The sequence below is a fragment of the Natator depressus genome, chromosome 4, assembly GCF_965152275.1.
Source record: "Natator depressus isolate rNatDep1 chromosome 4, rNatDep2.hap1, whole genome shotgun sequence".
In the NCBI taxonomy this organism is placed as follows: domain Eukaryota; kingdom Metazoa; phylum Chordata; order Testudines; family Cheloniidae; genus Natator; species Natator depressus.
The window spans coordinates 117,429,589-117,451,080 of NC_134237.1; the positions used below are offsets into that span (position 1 = coordinate 117,429,589).

Consider the following 21,492-nt stretch of genomic DNA (forward strand, 5'->3'; position numbering starts at 1 on the left):
TAACAGACTTGCCCATCCAGATGAGTCAGATGAGATACTCTCCATGATCTGTCAATGGGAAACAGTCAGCGGAGTCACTGCAGAGCAATATGGTGACTAATAATTACAGATCCAGAGGAGTGGATCTATTATATTGCGTGTGTATGAATAGATCCTTCTTACAAAAATTAATGGTGCTATTTGAAAGCTTTAATTTTAGATAGCCACAATCAAATTTTATTCTAACACCTTGCTATTACTCATGATATTTAAACCGTTTCATAAAACAATGAATTGGATATGCAATTAGTAAATGTGGCAGTTTTTGTGCATATCAGTACATTGCACACAGCCCTGGATGGACCTTTAACGTCTGTTACATTGGGGACAGGGAACGTAGAACAGAACAACGTGGCTATCACCAAATACCATGATATATTAAAGTTCCTTCTAGTCCGCGACTGTGGAATTGGAGAGTCAGCGTTCCCAATGGTATTAACAGAAAGGAGACCATCTCTGGCCAGAATAGAAAACCTAAGCAGCCTGATTCATCGACAACAATTGGAGTTGGATCAGGCCGAAAGAACTGAACTATGGTTTGGGACTTCATTTTACCTTCCCTGGCTGATGCATCTGCCCACTAGCTTACACTAGCTCTTAGAATATCTTGTTCATGGAGAGTTTCCATTGCTCATATGGAATTTTGAAGACTCCCATATTTTTTTCCCATTATAAACCTTTGGCTGCCTTTAGCTCCCATGTTGCAGCCATACTTTATCTCACCCAGGAGTGGACTGAAGCCTCCCCTTGATGCCTCTCATTTTAATGACTTAGTTGGTCAGAGTGATTGTTGATGAGTTACATGGGTTGCCCCTTCTTCCCTAGGGACAGAACATTCTAGATAGCATTTGTCATACTTTTAACGATTTAAGGGGAAAAAGCTGTCACTTGAGTTAAATTGCTGTCTTCAGAGACTAAAAAGACCTTTCGCCCTCTCTGGGCCCAGGGTGGCCTTTAATAAGTAGGAAACATGATTTCTTTCCCTGGTAAATGCAGAATCGGTGTCTTTTAAATTGAATGGATTTCTGCAGATAGAGGATGGAGCTCTGAACTGAGCAGCCTGTAAATACAGACCTGAAATCAGGTTTTTTATGTGTTGAATTCAAAATACCTCCTGGTCTTACACTCACATTAAAACCACTTTTACTGCTTTAAGAGTGCTCTTTCATTCAGGAGATACCAGTTCTTTTATTTTTATAAAATTCAAAGCTATACTGTGTTAAGTAACTAAACTTGTTCTTGCACACGGTATTCTCTCCTTTCAAATCTTCAAAGGAAAGCTTTAGTCATTTTGATGTATGTGCTCCTGTAGTAATCACAAAGGCATTTTTGCTACGTGTAGAACTGCTTGAAAACCAGATTAAAGCAGAGCTGAGTTAGAACAGTTATTTCACCATTTGTGAGGTTGATGTGCCTAAGGGAGACTCCATTAATTTCCTAGGAGGAGGGAGGAGGTGGTTCAAGAAATCTTAGGGAAAATTGGGAAGAAAGAAGAGGAGAAAAAATATGTGTGTTCCATTATTTGTATAGGACAGGGCTAAACCATCAATAGGTACCAGTTATTCTTCATTTGTTGTGTCCACTGTGGAAACAATCCATCTGAAGAAAACTCCAGCAAGCTGCCTTGTGTGGAGGAATAAATGCACTATTTTCTCCCAATATTTTTCCAACAAAGAACTTGTGTCCCCTCTCCTAGTCCTCGGTCTCAGAAAATACTGACTTTTGGGAGATCTCAGCACTCTGTCTGTGCTAAGGAGAGGAATGAAGAGTTTGAGAAACTCTGAAGTAGAACAATATCCCTTTTGTTTGGTTTATGGAACTTATATATTACTTTGCATGTAACTTGCTTAAATCTTCAAATGTAGGTCACTAAAATTTGAGTCTTTGATATTATATGTAGGTTAGCTAAATAAGGAGCCTGAGTATTTTCAGAGATGTTCACTGGAGCTTGGATATGGATTTAAGTGTCTAACTCAGGCACCTATGTTTGAAAATCTTGGCCTAAATGACTTTTCTGTCCCAGGCTGAATGGAAGAGCTGAGAATGGAAACCAGGACACAACCTGATTCTGTCTTGGGATTCAGTTACTAATTACTAGACCATCCATATTGCCTTAAGGTGACTAGATATTTTTGCTAACTAGTTGTGTCCATGCTGGACACCTCTTTCTCTAAGACCTTGACTCTGCTTTCCAAGACCATGATGTGCATTGCCACCTATCATGTGAAATCAGCTGTAGAATTTGTGGCAACGTCACAAGATTTACAAGATTTTTATTGATGCACCCTTAATTTTAGGAGACAGGAGTGCAGCCCTAAAGATAAATATACTTGAATTTTCAATCATAATGAGCAAAGAATATATTTCTCTTGAAGTATTGAGACTAAAGAAGTTGGACATTATTCTAGGCATGTGAATTTTTTTTTATATCTGTAGTCTTGACAGAACTTTTGCAAAATATAAGATTTTAGTTTTGGTGTGGATGAATTTTCTTGTTTAGATTCATGTCTGTGGAGCTGAGATCATTTCTAGTAGTCTATCTCCATCCATCTTCTCTAGTTTGTAGTTACAACAGTCTTGTATCTAGCAATGAATGTTTGTTGAATAGACTGACCTTCAGAAGCAAATGTATGGGTCTATCTTCAGGGTACAACAACATGTATCATTAAATTGAATTAGTTCTCACTTGGTTTCCGTAGGGGATGCTTAGAGGTCCCTTATGAACTGCAATGTCATTAGGTCATTGTGAAGTTCTGTGTTTATTTTAAAAATATAGCATTGGTTGCATTTGCTGCATATAAGACGCATCAAATCTTGGAGTCCTTTGGGAATTTTTGATTTTGTCAGCAATTATTTCTTTTTGCTTTTAAAGAACTTTTTCAGGGTTAGATTCACTTTTAACCTCTTCAGATTTCCTACATCTTCCAGGCTGCTAGTTGTGGCTTTGTTTAGATTCCCGTTAACTTCATTGGACTTTGGATCAGGCTCAAAATAAATGCTTGGGGAGGTGGGAGGAAAAAAAGCCCACCTATTTAATAGTAATGATCATGTAATTAAATTGCATTTATGCTTCTTGGGCCACTTCACCTGTTAACTATATCCACTCATCCATCTCTGGCAGGACTACAGCTACTACTTCAAAACGTTGGCTGTTTGGAGTTGCTCACTTTTGTTGTTGTTGTTGTTGTTGTTTTTGTAGCAAGTTGGTTTAAAACAAACAAAAAAGTCTCTGCTCCCCCTGCTCACCTCCCACCCCCCCACAAAAGCAAATTGGCTTGAGGCCAAGGATGGGTAGTGTTTCGTCCTGCACCAGTGACATGTATTAAGGTGCCATACCTCATAAACACTGTAGGATTAAAACTTGGTGGGCATAGTGCTGCATAAATCAGGAATTCTACACCATTAAAGTCAGTTGTGTAGAACTGACGTGAGAACAGAATTGGGGCTGGGAGATTTGTGCTCTTCAAAAAGGAGAGGGCTAGCTTCTCAGTGGGGGGCATAATTTTCTTCTACTCCTGGCAGATCCTGAAAGATCAGAATTCTAAACTTGTCTCATTTTTATATATATGTCCCTGCTCTGCCTGCCACTGACCTCCTGTGTTACCCTGCGCAAGTTGCTTAGTCTCTTTGGGTATGTCTACACTGCAGTTAGTCACCTGTGGCTGGCCTATTCCAGCTGACTTGGGCTCACGGGGCTCAGGTTAAGGGGCTGTTTAATTGCTGCATAGATGTTCCGGCTTGGGCTGCACGTGGAGTTCTTGGACCCTCCCACCTTGCAGGGTCTTAGAGCCCAGGCTTCAGCCCGAACCTGAACATCTACACCACAATTAAACAGCCCCTTAGCCTGAGCCCTATGGGTCTGAGTCAGCTGGCACAGGCCAGCCGCGGGTGTCTAATTGCAGTGTAGACCTGCCCTTTGTGCCTCCATTACCATTTGTAAAATGGGGCTAATAGCACTGTCCTACGTCACAGGGGTGTTAAGGAGGAGTACATTGAAGATTGTGAGAGCTCGGAGTCTGTGATAATGGGCCATATACGTATCAGAACTATTCTAGAACATTTGTTTCCGAGGGGCTATAAGTTAGTTTTAATTTTTCTCTTCTGCTCTGCTCTATGCTATTAGACCAGTGTACCGACCTTTACAGACAAAGGGATGAAAATGAATAGTCTTAATAATATTTTTAGAAACTCTCTAAAATATTTCTGAAATAATTTTGGGAAGAGACCAAGTATGTAAAATTTCAGGCCCAATGGGAACAGCTTCATTAAGAGGCTTCTCTGAAACTGCATTGCAGCCTTAATGATCACTGGCAAATGCTGAAATACAAGAGAGTGCCTCCAAAGAGTTAGTTGCAATCTTAATTCTTTATTATAGTGAAATATGTATATGATTGATCAAGGCCTGGCATCCTTTTCTGCTTGTATCTCCTTGATCTGGAGGTCAGTTTGAAAAATGCATTGGAGCTTTAAAATTGGAACTTGTGAATATCTTGAAACTTGGCTTTAAGATATCCAATTGCACTAAAATTCTGGAAAGTGGCTGAGGTAGAATGTAGTCTCTGTGTGACAGAACATGGTTGGTAGCTATCCAAACTACATAGCACCTCAGTGAATATGGGCATATCTCCTATCAGATATGGTGTAATTCCACTTAATTATGGTGGCTCTGGACTGTTAAAGTAACTGACACTTAGGACAGGGTGGGGTGAGGTTAAGTATGAGGGAAGACTGAAAGTAGCTAAAAAACTCTGTACTCTCAGATTAGAAAACTTCAGGTTTGGCTTTGGATCTGACTGTAGAGACCTCTCCAGAGCTCCCCTGGCCCTTTCCAAGGTTTTCTCCGATGTATTTGGCTGCTAGCCAGCTTTTGCAAATGCTCCCAAGCCCTTTCTAATACTCTTCTGGCCCATTTGCATGCTCCCTCAGCCCTTCTACACCCTTTCCAGTGACATAGATACTTGATTTCAGCTGCTTCAGAAATAATGCAGAAAGTTAAATGTACTTTGCACCTCCCAAAGGGGCTGGTGCTGATCTCTTATACCAGTTAAGCTCCATTAACTTCACTGGAGTTAGTCCTAATTTTTCTTGCTGTAAGCAAGATCAGAGTGGCCCAAAGTGGATGGAGAGTCTCAGGGTATGTCTACACTATGAAATTAGGTGGAATTTATAGAAGTCGGTTTTTTAGAAATCGTTTTTATATAGTCCATTGTGTGTGTCCCCACACAAAATGCTCTAAGTGCATTAACTCAGCAGAGTGCTTCCACAGTACCGAGGCTAGCGTCGACTTTTGGAGTTTGGTTGCACTGTGGGTAGCTATCCCACAGTCTCTGCCACCCATTGGAATTCTGGGTTGAGATCCCAATGCCTGATGGGGCAAAAAACGTTGTCGCGGGTGGTTCTGGGTACATGTTGTCAGGCCTTCCCTCCGTGAAAGCAATGGCAGACAATCGTTTTGTGCCTTTTTTCCTGAGTTATATGTACAGACGCCATACCACGGCAAGCATGGAGCCCGCTCAGCTCACTGTCACCGTACGTCTCCTGGGTGCTGGCAGACACAGTACTGAATTGCTACACAGCAGCAGCAACCCATTGCCTTGTGGCAGCAGGCGGTGCAATAGGCCTGATAACCATCGTCATTGTGTCCGAGGTGCTCCTGGCTGCCTCGGTAAGGTCGGTCAGGAGTGCCTGGGCAGACAGGAGCGCAGGGACTAAATTAGGAGTGACTCGACCAGGTCATTCTCTTTAGTCCTGCCAGCAGTTCTATTGTACCATCTTCTGCCAAGCAGCCAGGAGATGTGGATGGCTAGCAGTCCTACTGCACCGTCTGCTGCCAGCCAAAGATGTAAAAGATAGAGGGAGTGGATCAAAACAAGAAATACACCAGATTTGTTTTGTATTCATTTGCTCCCCTCTCCCTCACTCTGTGAAATCAACAGCCGACAATTGTTTTGGTGAGGACTGTCAGGGGCACCTTGAAAAGTTTAATGGAGATTCAGTCCTGCCTGAAATACCGGGGGAGGGATAGCTCAGTGGGTTGAGCATTGGGTTGAGCTAAACCCAGGGTTTTGAGTTCAATCTTTGAGGGGGCCATTCTGTGTGACACTTGTTTTTGTTTCTCTTTGATGTAAAGCCACTGCCTTTGTTGATTTTAATTCCCTGTAAGCCAACCCTGTAAGCCATGTCGTCAGTTGCCCCTCCCTCCATCAGAGCAACGGCAGACAATCGTTCTGCGCCTTTTTTCTGTGCAGACGCCATACCACGGCAAGCATGGAGCCCGCTCAGATCACTTTGGCAATTAGGAGCACGTTAAACACCATGCGCATTATCCAGCGGTATATGCAGCACCAGAACCTGGCAAAGCGAAACTGGGCGAGTAGGCGACGTCAGCGCGGTGACGAGAGTGATGAGGACATGGACACAGACTTCTCTCACAGCACGGGCCCTGGCAATGTGGGCATCATGGTGCTAATGGGGCAGGTTCATGCAGTGGAACACAGATTCTGGGCCCGGGAAACAAGCACAGAATGGTGAGACCGCATAGTGTCGCAGGTCTGGGATGATTCCCAGTGGCTGCGAAACATTTGCATGCGTAAGGGCACTTTCATGGAACTTTGTGACTTGCTTTCCCCGCCCTGAGGCGCAAGAATACCAAGATGAGAGCAGCCCTCACAGTTGAGAAGCGAGTGGCAATAGCCCTGTGGAAGCTTGCAACACCAGACAGCTACTGGTCAGTCAGGAATCAATTTGGAATGGGCAAATCTACTGTGGGGGCTGCTGTGATGCAAGTAGCCAACACAATCAAAGATCTGCTGATATCAAGGGTAGTGACCCTGGGAAATGTGCAGGTCAGAGTGGATGGCTTTGCTGCAATGGGATTCCCTAACTGTGGTGGGGCCATAGACGGAACCCATATCCCTATCTTGGCACCGGAGCACCAAGCCGGCGAGTACATAAACCGCAAGGGGTACTTTTCAATAGTGCTGCAAGCTCTGGTGGATCACAAGGGACATTTCACCAACATCAACGTGGGATGGCCAGGAAAGGTACATGACGCTCGCATCTTCAGGAACTCTGATCTGTTTGAACAGCTGGAGGAAGGGACTTACTTCCCAGACCAGAAAATAACCATTGGGGATGTTGAAATGCCTATAGTTATCCTTGGGGACCCAGCCTACCCCTTAATGCCATGGCTCATGAAGCCATACACAGGCAGCCTGGACAGTAATCAGGAGCTGTTCAACAATAGGCTGAGCAAGTGCAGAATGGTGGTAGAATGTGCATTTGGACATTGAAAAGCGCGCTGGCGCAGTTTACTGACTGAGTTAGTTAGACCTCAGCAAAACCAATATTCCCATTGTTATTACTGCTTGTTGTGCGCTCCACAATATCTGTGAGAGTAAGGGGGAGACGTTTATGGCGGAGTGGGAGGTTGAGGCAAATCGCCTGGCCACTGGTTACGCGCAGCCAGACACCAGGGCGGTTAGAAGAGCACAGGAGGGCACGGTGCACATCAGAGAAGCTTTGAAAACCAGTTTCATGACTGGCCAGGCTACGGTGTGACAGTTCTGTTTCTTTCTCCTAGATGAAACCCCCCGGCCTTGGTCCACTCTACTTCCCTGTAAGCTAACCACCCTCACCTCCTCCCTTCGATCACCGCTTGCAGAGGCAATAAAGTCATTGTTGCTTCACATTCATGCATTCTTTATTCATTCATCACACAATAGGGGGATAACTGCCAAGGTAGCCCGGGAGGGGTGGTGGAGGAGGGAAGCACCAGGTGGGGTGGTGGAGGAGGGAAGGACAAGACCACACAGCACTTTAAAAGTTTAAAACTTACTGAATGCCAACCTTCTGTTGCTTGGGCAATCCTCTGGGGTGGAGTGGCTCGGTGGCCGGAGGTCCCCCCCATCGCGTTCTTGGGCATCTGGGTGAGGAAGCTATGGAACTTGGGGAGGAGGGCGGTTGGTTACACAGGGGCTGTAGTGGCAGTCTGTGCTCCTGCTGCCTTTTCTGCAGCTCAACCATACGCTGGAGCATATTAGTTTGATCCTCCAGCAGCCTCAGCATTGAATCCTGCCTCCTCTCATCACGCTGCCACCACCTTTCAGCTTCAGCCCTCTACCTCTCCTCCCAGTCATTTTGTGCTTTCCTGCACTCTGACATTGTCTGCGTCCACGCATTTGTCTGTGCTCTGTCAGTGTGGGAGGACAGCATGAGCTCAGAGAACATTTCATCGCGAGTGCATTTTTTTCGCCTTCTAATCTTCACTGGCCTCTGGGAAAGAGAAGATCCTGTGATCCCTGAAACACATGCAGGAAACAAAGGGACAGTGGTATTTAAAAAGACACATTTTATTGACCAATGGGTACACTCTTTCACGGTAAACCTTGCTGTTAACATTACATACATAGCACATGTGCTTTTGTTACAAGGTCTCATTTTGCCTCCCGCCACCGCATGGCTAGCCCTTCCCTGCTCCCCGTGGCTAACAGCGGGGAACATTTCTGTTCAGACACAGGCAAATAGCCCAGCAGGAACGGGCACCTCTGAATGTCCCCTTAAGAAAAGCACCCTATTTCAACCAGGTGACCATGAATGATATCACTCTCCTGAGGATAACACAGAGGGATAAAGAACGGATGTTGTTTGAATGCCAGCAAACATACACTGCAATGCTTTGTTCTGCAATGATTCCTGAGTACGTGCTACTGGCCTGGAGTGGTAAAGTGTCCTAACATGGTGGACGGAATAAGGCTGCCCTCCCCAGAAACCTTTTGCAAAGGCTTTGGGAGTACATCCAGGAGAGTTGCGAATGCCAGGGCAAATTAATTATTAAACACGCTTGCTTTTAAACCATGTATACTATTTAAAAAGGTACACTCACCACGGTCCCTTCTCCGCCGGGAGGCAGCCTTGGGTGGGTTCGGGGGGTACTGGCTCCAGGTCCAGGGTGAGAAATAGTTCTTGGCTGTTGGGAAAACCGGTTTCTCCGCTTGCTTGCTGTGAGCTATCTACAACCTCATCATCATCATCTTCCTCGTCCCCAAAACCTGCTTCCAGGTTGCCTCCATCTCCATTGATGGAGTCAAACAACACGGTTGGGGTAGTGGTGGCTGAACCCCCTAAAATGGCATGCAGCTCATCATAGAAGTGGCATGTTTTGGGCTCTGACCCGGAGCGGCCGTTTGCCTGTCTGGTTTTCTGGTAGGCTTGCCTCAACTCCTTAAGTTTCATGCGGCACTGCTTCGGGTCCCTGTTATGGCCTCTGTCCTTCATGCCCTGGGAGATTTTGACACATGTTTTGGCATTTCAAAAACTGGAACGGAGTTCTGATAGCACAGATTCCTCTCCCCATACAGCAATCAGATCTCGTACCTCCTGTTCAGTCCACACTGGAGCTCTTTTGCGATTCTGGGACTGCATCATGGTCACCTCTGCTGATGAGCTCTGCACTCACCTGCAGCTTGCCACGCTGGCCAAACAGGAAATGAGATTCAAAAGTTCGCGGGCCTTTTCCTGTCTACCTGGCCAGTGCATCTGAGTTGAGAGTGCTGTCCAGAGCGGTCACAATGGAGCACTCTGGGATAGCTCCTGGAGGCCAATACCATCTAATTGCGTCCACAGTACCCCAAATTCGACCCAGCAAGGCTGATTTCAGCGCTAATCCCCTTGTCGGGGGTGGAGTAAGGAAATCGATTTGAAGAGCCCTTTAAGTTGAAAAAAAGGGCTTCGTCGTGTGGACAGGTGCAGGGTTAAATCGATTTAACGCTGGTAAATTCGACCTCAACTCCTAGTGTGGACCAGGGCTCAGAAGCTGAGCCCTAGCATATCCTTTCACATGCTGGAACAGGAGCAGAGTATCAGCACTCCTGTGGAAATGAAACCAATTTTTTTAAACCAAGGAACTATTATGGAACGGTGAAGGAAATGGAAAGTTAAAATGAAATAAAGAAGTAGGAGACGGCAAGGAGAAAGGAGGAGGAAAGAGGGCAGTCAACTCAGACCGTTTCTGTAGTGTTCAGTTGTTTGGTTAGGCATTCCCCAAGGCTTTGCTTTCCAGACCAAACTTCCTGACCAGTATCCTAGTCAGTCTATCTAATATATTTATATGGCTCTCATTGCCATAGTATCTGAGCACCGCAGTTTCTCATGTAGTTATTCTTTCAATGCCCCGATGAAAGGCATCATGGCCTACTGGATAAAACATTGGACTGGGACTCAAACCCTGAGTTCTGTTCCCAGCTCTGCCACTGACCTACTTAGTGTCCTTGGGCAAGTCACTTCACTTCTCTGTGTCTGTTTCCTCATCCATAAAATGGGGGAAATGATACTGAACTTCTTTAGTAAAATGCTTTGAGATCTACTGATGAAAAGTGCTGTATAAGAGCTAGGCATTATTATTATCCCTTTCTAAAAGGTTGTATGCTATTATAGTAGGTTTTCACATTTGTAAAACACCAAATTCAGGTAATAGCAGCAGCAGCAGCAGCAGCCCCCCCGGAGGTGCAAAGTACTAAATAATTTCCCCATTTCAAGATTAATGAGATTAAAGATTTAGGCATTGATCCTGCATTAGGATCAGCTAGTAAAAGCACCAGCAGCCTCAGTGGGCTTGAGAGTCATGTTAACTAATATGATGATAAATGTAATTTTGTTGTCAGAGTAGAGGGGGGGACAAGTCATGATTAACCCCATGTCAACTGGTCATGATGATTAACTCTGATTCTGGTGATAGATAAGCAGCTGTGCAGGGAAATGTGGATGTATTTGCCAAGATATCTAAATCAGATGAGCATTCTTCCCAGGTTACGGTATCCTCTGTAAATGTTTCCATATGTCCTGCATTATGTTACTTTTCAAAACTAAGACCTTAACCATAATATAATATAATATAATTAATTATAATATAAAGACCCTTGCTTGCTTTAAAGAGGACTCAGTGACCCAGACCAGAAATGTATTTAAATTTTCCAAATGTTACGTTGTACTGTTGGTTGGTTCAGTCACATGACAGGGAGTAACAGGGAACCCGCAACATAGGATTCTTTCTATCTTTGGTAAATTGTATCTGCAAACAATCGATGTTCAAAGTACGTGCTAAGCTTCAATATTGGGCTATTGGAGTATCTAGGGAAGAGTAAAAGCAATTGTAAATACAAATGGAAAACATCAGCTTTGCTAGATGATCTTGAATTTTAATTGGGAATGAGAGAGAGAGTGTTTTAACAATGGTTTAGCCTCTGTAGAGACACTCAGTCCATTTGGGAATACATTCTTTGAGATACAAAAATAGATGGTCTCCTAATACAAAACTTTGTTTTACTACAATCAAGCCAGGTGCAATGTTAAAAAATAATTTTTGGGATAAAGAGGAAAAAAAAATCGCACTTCATGTTTTGGAAATTTATTCTCTTAAACCTACTTCTCGGAAAACTCCCTCAGGAACTTGTAATGCTACAACAAATATGTAAACATCTAAAAAGAGTTTACAGGTTGCTTGGGAAAAGGAAATTTTAGCGCATTTGAGATTTTCATACCATCTAAGGCAATGTCTTGATCTCTTGGGACCATAATGGAAAGCTGAGTAGAGTAGACAGTTAAAATTAGACAGTAAAAAAACAAAGGGCTAATGCCCAAAGTCTGTTATGGGTTAATTCTAAGGGCTTGTCTATATGGGGATATTCAGGAAAATTAATCTGAATTAACTAAAGGTATGAATTTGAAGTGGATTAGTTAAACCACATTACATTCCTGTGTGGTTGCAGTTATTCAGAATTAAAGTCGGCTTAATTTGGTTTATCTTAATTTCCAAATTCACTTAATTCACAGCGAATTAAGATAAACCAAATTCACTTTCAAAGTGAATTATGCTAAACTGAATTAAAACCACTATAATTCTGAATTAGAATGTCCGTACAGAGATTCAATGTTGTTTGTTTAATCCACATCAAAATTCACACTTTTCGTTAATTTGGATTAGTTTTCATGGTTGTCCTTGGGCAGACAAGCCCTAAGAAAGCTAAGGAATAATGGCAAAAACCTCAGCATAATATGCACAGATGTTGGCCAACTGTAGACTGTAGGGCCTGTTGATTTGAATAAGGAACTCCATTGTTGAGGTAGAAGGTAGGTTGCAGAAAACCATAGCTTTTCCTGCACCTGCTCATGACAGGGGTGTAAACTTTTCTAACCCTGATCCACGTCAGGTGACAAGCTGGACCCAAAGAATAAAGAGCATTTTCTTACCAGCACTCCTGTGGAGCACGGAAGGAGGCACTGGATCGTCAACCCATGCCAGCCCCTGCTTAGCTGGGGCCACCCCCTACCTACATCTCATGGGCAGGCAGGCTCCCATCCTAACCCTGGAGCAGAGGGAGCCCAGCTGGTGGGAGGGAGGTGGACAGGATCAAGCAAGGAGGAAGAGGGGGAGAGAGTGATGGGGGCAGGGCCTTGGGGGAAGAGGTGGGGCAGGGGGCAGGCCTTGGGGGAAGAGGTAGGGAGGGTGGAGGTTCCAGCTCTCCTGCTGTAGTGTCCGGTTTTCAGAAATTAGAAAATTGGCAACCCTATTACGGTGATGGCTGGAACCGACAGATGTCCAGTAATGGAGGGTACTGGACATCTGTTGATACCCGACTGTCCTGGTATCTCTATTTGTTCTTACTTTTGGCTAATATTTTTTTATTTGCATTTACCTTTTTTGTAAAGTTTCATGGCTTCTATAAAGTTTTTGGCTTTGTTTTGGCAGTCTCAGGCACAATGACAGTGGGGTTAATTATGCCAGTTGTGGGGAACTTGGGAGAAGAAAGACCAAGAAGAAATAAGACTTATGGGTAGGTGTGTGGAGGGAAGAGAGAAATGGATATGTTTCCTGGGAACATTTGGCCAGGAGCACACCACAAGCCATGACACACATTCCCAGGCATGGCCCTTTGCAATGCCATGGTACCTGCCTCTTTCTTTGAGCCAGACCCAGGATTCTGGGGTATGTCTGAGGTAAAATGGTTGCAAGTGGCTAAACAGGTTGCACTAATTTAATTAAAATAAAGAATCTGTTTAGCCTAATTCTCCTCTATCCCTGTTTAATAAAATTACTTGGCATTACCCATGATTTAATATAATATAATAATATAATATGGAGAAGAATCAGGCCCAATTTCTTCATTGCCTTTGCGCCTCAAATCTCTTTGCTCAGAGGCAGTGCTGTCCCTCTCTAGGGCAGCAGCACATACAAATATTTGGCTACTATCCAAGCTGCAAAATGCTTTATAATTAAAAAGTCCCACTGAAATGAAATGAAATGTCTGCACAGTAAATCAAGAACCCGCTCTTCTAAATGAGGTGTGGAATTGCTAAGGTCCAAACAGACTTTTCTAAAGAGATGGCTGTAAATGTTTGGATTCATTCATTAATTATCTGAGATCAAATACAACTGTGGTTGGTAGGATATTTGTTTAAGTAACATGAAAAGATGACTGCAATAAAGAGGATTACACTGAAGGATGATTGTAGAATAGCTGACCTATGTTTTTTCAGATGCTGGGATGAAATGCTTTGGCATAATTGAAATGGCTTTCAGCCCCTCCGACAACCTATGCATCAGTGTTTTTAGATAGCTGGACGTCTGTTAATGCTGTATAAGGGCCCAAAGATGGCTGTGGCTTTGTCTAGCCAATAAGTCATTTTTCATAACTTCATTTCTGGTGCTGTGTAGGGTGTCTTCATTTTTAAATAATTTACCAGCCCCATTGAAGAAGACAACATTGACATATATTCATAAGTGCTATAACTCACTATTTGTGGATCAGAATTGGACGGCAGATTGGGTACCGCAGTGAGGCATTCCTTTACTACAGATGACTGCTACAGAATACAATTTACAATTACCCTGAATGAATGGTTGTCAGATATGCTCTGTACACTGGCTTTCTGATTAGGTGAATTGCTGACAGTCAGCAAAGTGGTGGGTACACTGGAATCTCTTGTTTGAACCTTTCAATGTGAAAGCCCTGTATTCTGAAGAAGGATTTGACAACGCTGTGTGACAGGCTTTGTCTATTTGGGGGGTGTCTTGGAGTGTTATCCATAAGGGTTAAGAGACAAGGGCACAGCTGAGCTATTAAAAAAAATCACAACCTAGTGAGCTTTTCTATATGTGATATCTGGGCAGCCTAATTAAAGAATAAAGTTTCTTGCTTCATCTTGGCAGATGAGGACTCCATGATACATTGCAGCATCATTGAGAATCGGCAGTAATTTTAAAATTACATGTATGGAAAGCACGGGGATACAAAGTGTTGGTTTAATACAAGTAAGATTCATTGCTGTGGATAGGCAAGTGTAATGAAACATAAAGTAATACGGAATATTACTTTTTGTATCTTCTAATAATTTTTCCTCTGGTCTGATGGGCCATAATTATATTCTCAGGGCCCACAAAAAACCTCTGGGTAGATTTCTGTGATCTGAACAAACATCTATTGGTTGAAGAGAGGCTGGCCCAAACAGTCTCCCTTAATAAGCTGAGCCAGTGGGCACTTGTATCTGATAGTGAAGTTTCCTCCTTCTCCCTATCCAGGCTGAATTGCCAGCAAACCTGTAGTAAGATACTAGCAACGGAATAAATAGCTGACATGATTGGAACATGCCTGGAGCTGGAGCCAGGAGTTTGTGCAGTAGATCTCTCTCGATGGTTAGTTTCCTGAGAAGTCTTGGGTCATGATTCTTTCTCTTGATTTTATAAGTCATGTTGTAACCTATTAGAACTAAACAATTTTTTAAAAAATTAAACACACTTTTTTTAAGATGCCTCCCAGCTTTTATGTTTCTATACCAAACACCAACAAAATGCATAGAACAGAATGGCCTTTTGATTGTGCTGTCTTTAAACAATGTGAAAGCTTTAATATATTTTAGCGAATTAAGATCTGATTCTGCAGTTTTTTGCATCAGTATAAATCCAAAAGTAACTCTATTGAATTCAGTAGTATTACACCACAGGGAGTGAGATCCAAACTGTCTCAATTTTGCATAGTGCCCTGTACATCTATGGCGCTATGTAAATAATGCAAATTGCCTGGAATTGTGGAGTCTTCCTTCACTCATAATCTCCAGGGTATAGCAACTTACATTCTGATATGTTGCATAAATACTGTACCAATGTACTAATTACCTTGATAATCAAACCGAATGGATAAAATTTCTGTTTGCAAAAGATTTCATCTGGTGGTTAGGAACAAAGCTAGTGATAGCTAAATAAAAGCATGATCCAAACTGTTGGAGACAACTGATGTTGACCCCATATTAACCAAGCTAACAGCTGTGCAAGGAACCAGAGGTTCTTCCAATTTTACCTCTTTAGGGTTGCCGTGGTAACTGGTGTAAGAAGAACTAATATGGACTGGCAGTGAGTGAAAGGAAATTTTATTTAAGTGATCCAAATCTAAAATGTAACAGCCAGCACCATGCAAGAGTTGTGGACTAGTGCTTCACCCTATTTGGCTAATGAGTTTGTCTTCCTTTGCAAATAGATTGTGAGATAAAACATATTTCTTGTTACTGGATTTTCTCTCTCGAGTGAAGACCTTATTTTTCAATGGGATTTAATCTAGGTGTTAATTTTTTTTTTTTAGTTTTGGTAACGTGGATGAGTAACACAGACAGCACAGTGCTGTCTTGGAAAACAGCCACCTCTTCTAGAAAACTAATGATGACATATTTCAGTGCTTGTTTTTGGTCTTGCACAGAAGACCAAAGCGCCTCTTTCTGGATGAGATCCAGTAACGTTGTTTAACACTCTGGATAAGATAAATTCATGTCCATAGAAGCCAAGACAGCTGTATTGTAAATTAGGACTGGGGACTAACTCAGCTCTTCCTGCTGTGAAAGTCATTCAAACTGATTGGACCTTGTGGTTTGGGCGCTGAGGGGAATTTATGTGATAATTTCCACCCCCTCCTCTCATGAAATAAAAAGGAAAGTTTTACAAAATGGAGATGTTTACAGAAGATTTACAATTGCCCCACTCATGTCCCAACCCTACAAGCCCTGCTCTCTCCAACGGTTCAGGAAACTAGTCTACTAATATCCAGATCAGAACAGCTCTGAAAATGCTCTGTTGTTTTTTTATTTTAGCTCACATATCTGTATTTATTTTTACTCTCTCTCTGTGTAGGTGATTCTGATCCTTACCAAGTATTACCATACTGACATGGGGAAGGTGCTGGAGAGCTCTTTGTGGAGGTAAGTACTCAACCTTTTCCTATGTTCCTTGTTCCTATGCTGGCCAAAGTAGGACTGCTTCTCGCTTCCTTTTATCTTTTGAGGTTTCCTAATGGGTTGAATTGCTGACTCTGTGCCAGATATAGGGTTGCCCAGACTTGCATCTTTTTTATGGACTGTAGTTGACTGAAGAAGAACTTAAAAGGGGATTAACAATTTGTGCAGTGGAAATAAACAACATTGGAGGATAAGGTATCTTTCTGAGGCCACATTTCAAAGAAAAACAGAATTCTAATTGTAAGTTGGCATCAGGACCCAATTCTCCTCCTCCTCCTTTTTTAAAAAACTCCCAGAACTTTAGAAGTTTTGCACCAAAGTTAAGGGTACTTAATGTAGTCATTATTTTAATTGCTAGTAGCTTTTGCTGTTCAGCTCTCTATTTAGTTTAGTAAATTATCTGTAGGTGTGGTGTATCTTTCTGGTGTAACTTGGAGCCTGTCCAGATTGTGTTACATCTTCTGATGTTTGGAAACCTGTAGTATTTCAAATATAACTTTTAAAATAATTTTTCATTTAATCAAGATTTACCAATGACTTTGTCAACTTTGTCTCTTGCGCGCGTACACGCTCACACTCTGACATGCACACACACAGACGTTTTTAGGGTTTCAGACACAGATACGGAACCAGTTAAATTCTCTGTTACACCAGTACAACCCCATTGATCAAGATCAATATTTTCTTTTTTAAGGGCACTAGCGGCAGATGCAGGGTCATTAATTTTCCATGCTGTTTTTCTGCCGAAGTGCTGGGTTTTTTTCCAGGTGAACTGTTGTCAAATATCCAGTTGAAGTGATGGGTGTACTTTAATGTGTGTATTTAAAAAAATCATACTTCCTATTGAAAAATCTTTCATTTAAGTGCTTTGGTACTGAATAACAAGCCACATATTGTACATTCAAAGTCATGGAAATATGTTTGTCCTGTGTTTCTAGATATACTTTGTACACCCTGCTGTTCCATCCACCAAGATGGGTTTTCAACAGGATACTCATGTTGTAAGCATAGATCACATGCATTTTAAATATAGAAGTGTTTCCTGTATTACTGTTAGTCAGGGGCCCTAGAAATCCATTTGTCATGGAAAAACATGGAATTTGCGTTTTTACAGAGAATCTGTAGTTTTTGCACTTTGTGAAAAAATAAACACATATATTAACAAAATTTTACGGAAAGTATCAGTGTCACTTATTCAATGTGCGCAACCTCCCCCTCTTGTGGTTGATTTCTGAATGTGCTTTAAATTCACATAGCTAAACATCCTCCAATAAACTGCTTCCGGCGTATAGAGGTTACTCAACGGGGTATAGTGGTTCGTATTTTAATGCATCTCAAATTTCACTTCGGCTTCCAAGACTAACTCAGAAAGTGAATAATGTTAATATAAAAACAATTTTTGCTTTATTTTTTGTGCATTTAAATTCCCCCCTGAAAATATAGAATACAGACATAGAATTATTTGGTACATGTAAGAAATGCAAATTGCAATTCTATTAATTTTATTATAATGATTGATGGCAATGGTAGGCTTTGAACTTGCTTAAAAATTGTAAATATATCAATAAAACAGTGTGTTCAACTGATACCTATATGTATATCATGGGTAGGGAAACTAAAGTTCAGCATTTCATTTTAATTGCAGAAAAACATGGATTTTCATGTGTTTTTTTTTAATCAGAGAATTTTGGTTTTTTTATCATGGAAAATGAGGATCCCTGCTGATAATGTAGGAACAATACTATTTTTAATCTATAGCTGGAGACATTTTCCTGAGCCTTACTAGATAACTAAATAGTCAACACAAGCAATGAGGGAAGGAAACATAAAATTTCCAGGAATGTGAATTTCTGACACAGCCTGAGGACTTGGGTTCCAGAAATCTGCAACCAGAGTATATAGTATCTCCATTAGGGATGGGTATGGAACCCAGATTGTTGCAAACTCTCTAACCACATAAACGCCTACATGGAACATTCCTCACCATACGTAGCTCATGCAAGGGGAAGCCACAATTGCAGTCCTTGAACTCAAGGGAGTGCAGGCTTTGCTCCTTATATGTGGCCTCACAGGTCCACAGCACCCCAAAAGGAGTCAGGAGAAGGCAAGATCTATGGTCTGGCCTGGCTCCACACCCACTTGTGAAGTAGGCTGGCTGTGCTGGTTGGAGGAGTCTGCGTCCTCTTAATCTGCCCAGGTTTCCAACAGTAGAGTAGCCCTGCACCACCCAATATTTGTGCCAGTGGCTAAAGAACACAGTCTGCCCCAACCTCTTGCTCCAATACTGTACATTTTGCATAAGGGTAAATAGTACCTCTTTGCTTCATACCAGATACGTGATAACTAGCATGTTATCTCTGAGTGTGAAAACTGAAGAATATGAGCCTGATCTGGCCATCTTCTGCAGAGTGGCCTTGGTTCCCACAGACCCCTAGAGGGAGTGGAGGGCACTCAGCATCTTTTAGGGTTGGCCCTTTAAGGGCTATGACAATTAATTTGGAATTGCCATTTAAAACTCCCAACTTGTGGGATGGGTAATTTTTCTTTTTAATCTTTGCATAACACCTTGTGTGAGAGAATACAACCAAATGAAAATTGGGATTACAGCTGGGTGAATTTTTTTGGTTGATTTATTTACTCTCAGAAAAATGAAGAAACTATTTGCAAATTCAGGTTGAAATTGGCAAATCATTTTTTGCTAGCAATGTTTTGGCAATTTTTTTTTAAAAGTCAAGATTGTTTGTTTGGACACTTTCGAAACAAAACATTTCAGGTCTCATTGGGCAACTCAGGGCTGATCTATACAGCCAGTTGTAGCGTGGCAAGCCAGGGTGTGAATCTGCAGTGTACCAGCACTCCCACACTCTAGGATTTTCACTGCGCTATAGCAGTGTCCATCTGGGACGTTATTGTGTGGCAAGCTTGCATACTGTATTCAGGGCTTGCGTAACCTGGCTTGCCACACAGTAACTTGCCATGTAGACTAGCCCTTAATTAGATTTGTTTTTTTAAAAAAGTGCATCCTCCCATTTGAAAACATAATAAAAGGAAATGAAAACCCCCAAAATTTCAGTTTTGGTTTGACCCGAAATGATTTTTTTTTCCAGATTTTTTGGTGAAGCCAATGAATTGAAAAATCAGTTATTCAGATAGTCCTAAAATTGCATAACCACGTGTTGTCTTCCTGTTAAAAACTGTTTGCCCATGTAATGTATGTGGTATGTGTCTAGTTTGCTAACTATAATTCAGTATAATCATAGAAATGTCGGACTGGAAAGGACCTCAGTAGCTTAACTCGGGTCCCGCACTGAGGGAGGACTAAGTATTATCGGGACATCCCTGACAAGTGTTTGTCCAACCTATTCTTAACAACCTCCAATGATGGAGATTCCGCAATGTTCCTAGGTAATTTGTTCCAGTGCTTAACTACTAACTACCCTTACGGTTAGTGAGGACGTTTTTCCTAAAGTCTAACCTAAATCTCTCTTGCTGCAAGTTAAGCCCTTCTTAAGCCATTAGTTCTTGTCCTGTCCTCAGTGGATAAGAAGAACAATATATCACCCTCCTCTTTATCAAAACATTGTACGTACTTGAAGACTGTTATCTTGTCCCCCTCTCAAGTCTTCTCTTCTCCAGACTAAAGAAACCTGATTTTTGCAATATTTCCTTGTAGATCATGCTTTGTAAACCTTTAATAATTTTTTTGCTCTCTGCTGGATATTCTCCAATTTCTCCACATCTTTCACAAAGTGTGGTGTCCGCAACTGGATGTAGTACTCCAGGTGAAGCCTTATCAGTGCTGAGTAGAGAGGAGGAATTACTTCTCATATCTTGCTTACAACACTTCTTCTATTCTTCTTCCCAGAATAATGTTTGCGTTTTTTGCAACATTATTATGTTATAGTGGATTACAAACTAACTCATGTTTAGTTTGTGATCCACTTTAATCCCCCAATGCTTTTCTGCAGTACTCCTTCCTAGGCAGTCATTTCCCATTATATATTTGTGCAAGTACTTGTTCCTTCCCAAGTGGAGTATATTGCATTTGTCCGTATTAAATTTCATCTTATTTATTTCAGACCATTTCTCCAGATTGTCAAGAACATTTTTAATTCTAATCCTGTCCTCCAAAGTGCTTTCATCCCCTCCCAGATTAATATCATCTATGCCATTATCCAGATCATTTATGAAGATACATTGAATAGAACCAGATACAGGACAGATCCCTATGGGACCCCACTTTATATGCCCTTCCAGCTTGACTGTGAACCATTGATTAAAAACTCTCTGAGTAAGTTTATCTATCAGACAAGACTCTTTCAAAATTACCCATTGGGACCCTGCACTTTCAACATAAACATTAAACATGCTTCAGATAATGCTGTTATTTAAGAGAATTGCTTTAGGTCTGATTCTGCTCTGAATACTCATATAAATGAGGTGTAACTACACTGAAACCAGTGGAGTTATATCATCATAAAACTGGTTTGAGAAGAAATCAGGCCTTTCCCTCTGTTTTCACGCAGTGGATTTACAAGATAGTTTGCCTTTTAAAACCAGAATGAAGCACCCCATGAGGAAAATGCTTAGGAGTAGCCTTAGAAAGAGTTGGCTGTTGATTTAACAATCAACGTATGTTTCTGGAATGCAGCTGAAATAGGAGCTTGGAGCAGGGGTTTGAAACTGGAACTGAACTTTGTGGTTTGGACATAAATCTACTTTTCTGTAAACAGGAGTTAAAAAGTGAATATACTCAGATTGTAGAATGTATTCAGATTACAAAACTACCCAAGGATCCAAAGAGAATAAGAATAGCATTTAGAATAAATCCCGTTTCTCTTGAAAGCTTCATGTACCGAACTGTGTGCAAAAAACAAGAAAATTGGTAAACGATGAACCATAGCATAATAGAAAACTGAATAGTTGTACTTTCTTTATTTAGTTATTTCAAGATAGCTGGTATACATGGAAATATCTCCATTGACTTTCAATGGAACTACATCAGGTTACACAAACTGATGACCTGCCCCAGTGTATTCCTATGTAAAATGCCTATTTTATTAAAGATTTTTTTTTTTTGCTCTTTACACTTCTATTTGCATCAGAACAAATACATAATAAAACAGATGTGGAAAAAAATCATAGAGACTTTTGGTTATGGGGAAAAGCCATTCATCT

The 21,492-nt window shown here is 41.7% G+C and overlaps 1 protein-coding gene across 5 annotated transcripts in view; it reads left to right on the top strand.

The window, feature by feature from the left end:
* Positions 1 to 21,492, top strand: part of SORCS2 (sortilin related VPS10 domain containing receptor 2) — an 806,006-nt gene that overhangs the window by 237,594 nt on the left and 546,920 nt on the right. For all 5 annotated transcript variants that reach the window (XM_074951738.1, XM_074951740.1, XM_074951739.1 and 2 more), the window contains exon 2: positions 16,211 to 16,278. In XM_074951738.1, coding sequence (XP_074807839.1) covers positions 16,211 to 16,278 — 68 coding nt within the window. The remainder of the gene's footprint in view (positions 1 to 16,210; positions 16,279 to 21,492) is intronic.